Source organism: Fusarium oxysporum, chromosome 6 (genome assembly GCF_000149955.1).
Source record: "Fusarium oxysporum f. sp. lycopersici 4287 chromosome 6, whole genome shotgun sequence".
NCBI classification, from domain to species: domain Eukaryota; kingdom Fungi; phylum Ascomycota; class Sordariomycetes; order Hypocreales; family Nectriaceae; genus Fusarium; species Fusarium oxysporum.
Window position 1 is genome coordinate 2,097,330 of NC_030991.1, and position 7,802 is coordinate 2,105,131.

At 49.1% G+C, this 7,802-nt stretch overlaps 5 protein-coding genes across 5 annotated transcripts; 2 read left to right on the plus strand and 3 right to left on the minus strand.

Moving 5' to 3' along the window:
* Nucleotides 1–1,176: 1,176 nt before the first annotated feature.
* Nucleotides 1,177–2,208, plus strand: FOXG_07317 (uncharacterized protein; the record flags this gene model as incomplete). Its single annotated transcript, XM_018385915.1, has 1 exon — nt 1,177–2,208. The coding sequence occupies one exon, from the start codon at nt 1,177–1,179 to the stop codon at nt 2,206–2,208; it is 1,032 nt and encodes a 343-aa protein (XP_018244687.1).
* A 294-nt stretch (nt 2,209–2,502) lies between these two features.
* Nucleotides 2,503–3,129, minus strand: FOXG_19744 (uncharacterized protein; the record flags this gene model as incomplete). The annotated part of the gene is made up of 1 exon (XM_018400009.1): nt 2,503–3,129. The coding sequence occupies one exon, from the start codon at nt 3,127–3,129 to the stop codon at nt 2,503–2,505; it is 627 nt and encodes a 208-aa protein (XP_018244688.1).
* Nucleotides 3,130–3,343: 214 nt separating this feature from the next.
* On the minus strand, nt 3,344–4,179 carry FOXG_19745 (uncharacterized protein; the record flags this gene model as incomplete). The annotated part of the gene is made up of 3 exons (XM_018400010.1): nt 3,344–3,744; nt 3,798–3,841; nt 3,941–4,179. The coding sequence occupies 3 exons, from the start codon at nt 4,177–4,179 to the stop codon at nt 3,344–3,346; spliced, it is 684 nt and encodes a 227-aa protein (XP_018244689.1).
* A 629-nt stretch (nt 4,180–4,808) lies between these two features.
* FOXG_07318 (uncharacterized protein) lies at nt 4,809–5,439 on the minus strand (the record flags this gene model as incomplete). The annotated part of the gene is made up of 4 exons (XM_018385916.1): nt 4,809–4,924; nt 4,989–5,031; nt 5,126–5,193; nt 5,277–5,439. 4 exons carry the CDS (start codon nt 5,437–5,439, stop codon nt 4,809–4,811), a joined length of 390 nt encoding a protein of 129 aa, XP_018244690.1.
* A 1,032-nt stretch (nt 5,440–6,471) lies between these two features.
* FOXG_07319 (uncharacterized protein) lies at nt 6,472–7,436 on the plus strand (the record flags this gene model as incomplete). The annotated part of the gene is made up of 2 exons (XM_018385917.1): nt 6,472–6,790; nt 6,892–7,436. The coding sequence occupies 2 exons, from the start codon at nt 6,472–6,474 to the stop codon at nt 7,434–7,436; spliced, it is 864 nt and encodes a 287-aa protein (XP_018244691.1).
* Between the last annotated feature and the right edge of the window lie 366 nt (nt 7,437–7,802).

Below are 7,802 nucleotides of genomic sequence, written 5' to 3' on the forward strand. Positions count from 1 at the left end.
AGTCAAATGCCAGTGCGAGTAGAAATCTTCAAGTTATAGTACTTAATCTATTGGTTTTATAGGTACAAGCTAAGATTAAGACATCCAGATAGGCTTGTAAGTATGCCACAGAATCCGGGTGCGCAAAGAGAACAACTTTAACTCATCCTTCAGGCCCAGTTTGAAATTGACTCCAGAATCCTTTTTAAAACAGCAAATTAGCAAGTGTGTTATTGCTGCTTTATCCTTAGTAGATTTCTTGCCTAGTATCTGCAATGCGATTAAAGATATCCCGCTGCGTTGCTATTGTGTCGGTATTCTGCCGCATGTACGTTCTAATTTCTTTAGGGGCGATCCCAGCGTTAGCAAGGCCGGTCAGATGAGACAGGTGTTCCTGAAATATTGTCCGAAGTACTGGGTGGGCGGTGGCGCCTTGGCTCGGTTCATGATTAGCCGGCTGTCAGAACAATGCGTAGAGTCCAGGTACTCTTATCTCTAGACTCCTGATCGCCAACACCGAGAACTCGCAGTCTGTTGTTCCAGTTGTCGTCTTGCATTGCCGTTCTCTCGAAACAGTTGGATGGTTACGACCACGATCACATTTACATGATTATCCTACTGCCGGTTTTCTCCTTGGTCGACCTTCCAGTTATGAACGCGTAGCCCCTGGTAGTTGCCCAGGCGTTGATCGCTTCAAAAAGTGCCTCCCGTGACTCGCCCTCGGGAGGCAGTCCGATAGCGGAGAGAGCTATACTAAATACGGAATCCGGGACGAGACCTGTCCGCTTATTGACCGTCCAAAGAATGTTATTGGGGCCATTACCAATGACAATTGATACAGTGGGCTACAGGACGCAAATCACAGTACTATTCATCACGAATCGTACCATCGTGCGTCAACTGTGACGAAAACCAAATAAATTAAGCCTAGCATACCCCCCAAAGGTACAGCATGTGATAAATAGCCTCCGGACTGGGTGGTCATTAATCAGATCATCTTAGCCACGATAAAACCACCTGATCATGTGCCACACACATGTTGTCGTCAGCCATCAGCGCAAGAAGATGAATAACTGTATATGGTGACAAGAGAGGGCATATGAGGAGCAAAAGTCTTCCTCTCAATTAACTGAACCATTAACAGATCACTTGCTGAATTATTACGGAAATGGCGTCAAATAGCACGCTTCACTTACTATGCGCGCCGTACAATGGTGCTCAATCAAAGGCGGCATCGAGAAAAACCTTAAGCCAGTCATGGATGCAAAACTTCCCAAACACGCTCAGTCACTCCCAAAAGGCCACACGCTCGTGAAAGTCGCATACGCATCGCTTAATCATCTCGACTACAAAGTGGCCGAAATGCCTCTGTGCAACATAATGTTCCCCAAGCCTGCCACGCCGGGGCTTGACTTTTCCGGCACAATTGTTTCCACGACGTTGGACGATTTCGAAGAAGGCCAGCGTGTCTTTGGGAGAGCCGAGTTACCCAGTGGTGGAACCATGGCAGAGTATGCTGTTGTCGGAGGCGCAGGAATAGCTGCTTTGCCTGATGGTGTGTTCCTCAAAGAAGCAGCTTGTATTGGTATCTGCGGTACCACTGCTTTGCAATGTCTTCGACCGTTCGTGCAGCCGGGAGACAGAGTTTTTATCAACGGCGGTAGTGGAGGCGTTGGTATTTTCGCTATTCAGATTGCCAAAGCCCTGGGCTGTTCTCATGTCACAACCACTTGCTCAGCGGCCAACGCCGAGTTTTGCCGAAATCTTGGTGCCGATGAGATTATCGATTACAACTCTGAGAATCCACTTGAGGTGCTCAAGAAGAGTGAAGAGCAATTTGACTGCATCCTTGACACGGTCTTTATCAATCCGTACATGTACTGGCAGTGCCACCAATACCTCAAGCCCCACGGAACATATGTCTGCGTTGGCCTACCACCAAGATTCCAGACCTTTAAGTCTCTCCTTACCATCAAACTGTTACCGAGATGGCTCGGGGGCGGAAAGCGAAAGTTCAAGTATCATTCGGTGATTGCGAACCAGAGGGATTTCACTCAAGTTGCCCGCTGGATCAGAGATGGGAAGATTAACACTTTTATTGAGCAGGAGTTTGCATTGGATGATGCAGGAAGGGCTTATGCGAGACTGAAAGCGGGAAGGACGAGGGGAAAGTTGGTCGTTCGTGTTGGAGGAGAGCCTGGCAGCGATCAGTATGACCTTGATCTTTGAGGCTGGGGTAACGAGGTGGAAACAGTTAATGGGATATGGTCGGGCTACATGTTTTCGAGTATGGAAATCCGATGGGCACTAAGGAAGTGCGATTAATGATGAGGGAAGTATCCATCCGTACCTGGACGTTTGAGTTACCGGTAACTCATGAATTTCGACCCTTCTAACTCACTCATGAGTTTAACTCAGACTCATGAGTCAACTCACGTATAATGATCATGTGATAATGCCAGCTTCCCAAATAGGAAGTTGGTGATAAGAATCTATGGTATTAAAGTGCAGAGAATCACCACGCTATTCAATATCACTAATTTCTATATCGAGATCATCATTACCAATGTCCGGATCGCATACTAGGCTCAGTCCACCGAGCCGAGTCCCGACAATATGCCCATTCCGTATCCAGTTGCCAAGACACTCAACTTCCTGCAGCCGCTCGCACGTCATCGAGAGCCGGTCCCATGATGCGGTCCTACGAGCGCCTGAGAATGTCCTTTCTAGCTCTGCCGACTGAGGGCTTATCGACAGTATATCGTTGGCCATATGGCTAAGGCGTGGAAACTGCCGTCGTCGTTCAATGCGACACCACCACTCCACAGGTTTGCAATCGACCTTGATAGTCGGAGAATTAATAAATGCGTCTAAGTTATAGCCATCGGTTGAAAGAGCCGTCTCGACCTCCATCTCCAGTAGCAATAGCTGTAGCTGCGAAGGCGAGTTCCCCAGCGCAGCTGGGATATCCTCCGGAATAGTTTCTATGTCTCCGTCGATATTGATATCGTATTTCTCCTCCCATATTTGCCGAGCTCCCACAATCGCTGGGTTAATCCATGCACTCTTCCAGTTCTTATCCAAGTATGCTTTTCGACAGCGTGGATCGAGAAGAAGAGCGGCGACGTAAACGGGAGTCTCATCAGACATAATGTAGTATTTATCGAGTACAAACAATCCCATCTCGATAGAATGGAGCATACGGCTAACATGGAACTCCGGGGTCGAGTAGTGTATTTAACAAATTAATTAAAGGCTGTCCGTTTAACGGAGATAGACCTTATCTTCGCTTTCTCAAAGTGGCTGAGAAGACCATCCATCAGCCGCAGCGTACTGCAGAGGCTCGATTTATCGCCTTCTGTTATCAAAGTTGCCTCGGTAAAGGGCTGGAGGAAAAAGTATGCGTTTTCGACAGTATATCCCAGTCGGCGCCTGATAGATGAGCAGAGCCGATGTCCTTGTCATGGTCTACCATAAACTGGACGATCTGTGCCTTCTTATCGAGGGCGACACTGATAACTTTATACCATGAGGACCACCGTGTTGCGTTCTCGATCTCGAGACTGCGACCCACAGCTTCGCGCCAGTTATCACTATAGATTGGAGAGCTTCCAATCCAAACTGCGAAATGGTGGAGCTTCTGGAGAGCATTAATGCCTTCCCATCCGCTAAATTCTAATAGCTGAGTAGTCCTCTCTCTCGTCGGATGTCCCTGCTGTCTCCCCTGCTTCTCCTCTGATGTGTGATCCACCGTGGTATCGGGCCCTGAAGCGTATTCTGATTTAGAGCAGTAGAGAAGGTTTCGATAGACTGTGCACCAGCGTCGTTGCCAGCGTTATTAAGGGCAGCGCGTGTGAGAAGGCTGATAAGAGCTTTGATGTAAGCCTGTCGATTGAAGGCATTCCGTGATGCCGCTTCCGATGGCGTAGTCGATAATGTGATACATACGTCGAGCGATTACTGAGAGATGACGAGAACGAAGATGACGACGAGGCCGAGGAAGAAAAAGAAGACGAGGATGAAGAGGAAGATGAAGAGGAAGAAGAAGAGGCGCCAAGCTCTCGTAGACGAACCATTATAGTATAAGCAGACATATAAAGTGCGAGGCTTCGCCTTCTCTCTGGTGAAAAATCTCTCATTATCGATGAAATCGGGGGCGGAAGATGGTATCCTTGGTACGGACGAAGTTTCCGATGCCATGGCGATGGCTTGATGGTATAGATAGTGGATCGAGGCGATGAAGAGTCTGCCGATAAGCCGTCCTAGAAACAGCCGTAGCTACTTGGAAGACTTTTTTTTTTACCTTAAGATTCTTGTCAATTTCTGATGGATCTCGATCATAGGGATAGAAGCCCTTGATTTCTCTATTTAATGAGTGGAAACAGGTCGGATTCTTATACATAAGATGAATTGGTCCTCTGGGGCCGTTGTGTTGAAGACCTTGCTTTTTGGGAGACATAGGTGATACCGGACTTCCGGGCTGCCGGTCTAAACAGCCTGCCTGCACTGCTGGGAGGCCTTCCTTTCGGTTTGATTAAATGTATGACCATCTGGTCTACTGGATGTGATAATTCTGAATAGAGGGGTTGCGATAAATTAGATTAGATCAGATTATAGATCGGGCCAATCAGACGCCGGGAACGCCGTTATGAGGTTATCGGTTAACTTATGAGTTGGGTTTGAGTTAACTAAAATGCCCAGGTATGATTCTTACGGGCCGTAAGAATGTAATCGAAGAATAAGAAGGTATTATTAAATCGAGAATCCTGCGAGAAGGAAATGTCTAAATCTTCGCGCGGTCCGGGCATGCGTATAGAATAATTGTTGGCTTATTGAGGCAGCATGTTCTTGGACTCTTCGTCGGTAAGGAAGATCTCATCGACGGGGTCTCGGCGGTTCTCGAGGGGAACGTAGTCGCAATCGATGCAGGAGGGAAGGAAGATCTCTGTATGTGACGTTTGTTAACTGATGTTTCGGTGGGTCACATTAATGACTTCATCACAACATACCCGGATTCCAGTCAAAACCCTGGCTGGAGGAGACGTAGCAGATCTATGGCAGAAAATGTCAGTATTGATTTGCTGGAATATGGTATGTCGTCTTGCACCTCCGGAGGCCCGAGGAGAACGGGGCTGAAGTCACTTACCAGCCAAGGAGGGCTGTTCGGTTCACCGATATTAATGACGGTGCATTCTTGCCTGGAGAGAAAGGAGCCTGGGACGAAGTCAGCAATGCCGGCACAAACGATCTGTGGGTGCAATCACGTCGGGCTGGGGGAGGATCCGGCTTCAACCAACCTAGGAAGCTTAGTCGGCGGGCGTGCAGCGCTTTGTCCCTGCCAGCCGAAGGCGGGGAGCATGAAGGCGAGGTCGAGTAAGGACTATTGGCAGAAGAGCCAGTGCCCTTGTGACAAGAGGGCGTAGCCGAGGGGCCAGCGGGAAGAGCGATGGAGGACGACATGCTGTGAGATGGTGAGAGGAAGCGAGACACCGAAACGAGGGTTACTGTGTGACGGGCATCGGCCGAGTCGTGAGCAAGGAGGGAGAGGAAGTGAGCTTCCTGAGAATGCAATGACTCAAGAAGCAAGCCGTCTGTATAAGATGAGGGACGAAGAGACTCAAGAAAGGCTCGGAGGGAAGAAAGAAGAAGACGAAGAGAAAAGAAGATGGAGGTCGAAAGGTGGCGAGGTTCGCAAAGGACGGCAGAAGGTGGTTTCGAAATGCACGGCAACTCCCGACCGCCGACAACCAGTGAATCGCTGCCGCATCATCCCGTGACGGGCGAGTGACCCGACACTGATAAGCCACAGCCAGGTCGTTGCAGACGCCACGAGAGGACGGGAAAAAGAGCCAATGAAACCAGGACAAACGAAACAGGGTCAACAAAACGTACATAAATCCTGTGAAAAATTAGCGACTCTTGATAGTTGGTCATTCTTGCGTCATGATGTCCTTTGTTTTCTTATTTAACTGTGACCCAGTTGTTGGCTTTCTGGAGGATCTAGGATATACAAAGAATAACGTTGTATTAAGCGAGCGGCGGATTATAGGCGAATAGCGGACTTTGGTTCTTTTTTGGCGGGACCTGCATATAAAAGGTACATCAAAATTGTTAAGAAGGCTTAACAATTTTTGAGGACTTCTCCCAGCCATTCCCGGCAAATTGAATGTTGGCGTAACTTACCGGCCTGCTACCGGGTCACTGGAGACCTCTCTCATTGACTGGTCTTGATCTCTCGGTGCTTCTACCCGGATCATCACATTTGCTTCTCGTAAATTATCTGCATCATTATTGGCGAATCGATTTACCAGCCAACATTATACCCGTATATTAAACCGGTAAATAGTCCTATCGTCGCCCACTGGATTAGCATTGCATGATAACGAGCAACATTCGTGACGTGGCCTCCGATCACAGATCCTTTTTTGCCAGCCTTTGAAGTGGACCAAGGTTGATCAAATCTCCGAGAGCAGGATATCAAATATCGTTGCCATGCTTCCACCATCGCTGCAGGCAAGCATGAGTCAGATTCGATACTTTTACCGCATCATCATCCTTGACACCTTACGACCGGGTGTCCTGGCCTCAGAGGCGCCCCAAAAAGCTCAGCTACCCTCACAGGCACATGTGCCGACTCTGACCCAGGATCCGGCCGTCACTGAGATGCTCCAGTGGAACGATGCTCATCAGGATGCGGATTCGAAGGCCGTGTGCCCGCGACCGATGAGCTGGGTTCTTTACTCGGAGTCGGTGGATGATGGTAAGGCTATCAGGGGGTCATCTGGTATTAATTGGAAGTTTGCGCGGCAAGGTGAGGCGGATTCTGGCAGGGGCCAAAAGTCATATCCATCATGTTGATCATAAGTTCACTCTAGGCACAAGCCTCGTAAACATCTCCGTCGATGGAGGTAGGGCCCGCAGTCGCAGAGGAGGATGTTACTTTCGAGCGGAAGGCCTTCATTGATGGGGTGACGTATCTCCTCAAGGCACTTCCCCCGGACCTCGATGTCTGCGAACTGAGGCGGATCCAATCCGCTCTGCCGGAGGATGTTGCCCATCTGGACCAGGTGGCGGTTCAGAAAGGAGACGGCTTGACCCAATCCGCTTCTGGTCGCCCACGATCCATTCTGCACCGCAGTGTCCAGATGACCGTGGCCAACTTGATCTTCGTCCTCAGCTTTATGCTGCCGTATCTGATGTATCTCATCCGCCACATAGCACGAATGGAGCGGAAATACAAGGTTTTTGAGACCGTGGTCGGCCATGGGCTCAGCTTTGTCAACTCGATCGGGAAACAGAGCTTGTCCCTTACCGAAACGATGTGCCAGATGAACGACGGAAAAGTTGGACAGGCTCTTCTGGAAGCATTCTTATGGACGGTGGATGGGGTCGCACGGGGGATATCGGAGGGGCTTGGCGAGGGTCTACAGCTCTATTGCTCCTCCCACTTTCACTGAAAGTGGACGTTTCGCCTTGTCATTGGCCAATCATCCCTGTATCTACCCCGAATTCCCCCGCATTCCATGCTCACAATAGAACCTCCAAGCAAATTTTAAGTCAGAGCGGTGATCTAGCCCTTTGATTGGTTGACTTCTTTACCTTCTTTTCTTCCTGAGTTTCGAGTTCAACCTTATTTGAGGGATCTGAACGCGTTGACGCGCGCATGACGTGTATCCTGGTCATCTATCTAACTTTCAGGGAAATTTGTGCTTTGTAGAGTTGAAAGAATTCATCATTAGCACCTTATCCCTTCGAGTGCTAACAGACGCCAGGTACGTGGAGATGTAAGGTTGCAGCCAATCAGCGCGCTGCTGAGAACGTTT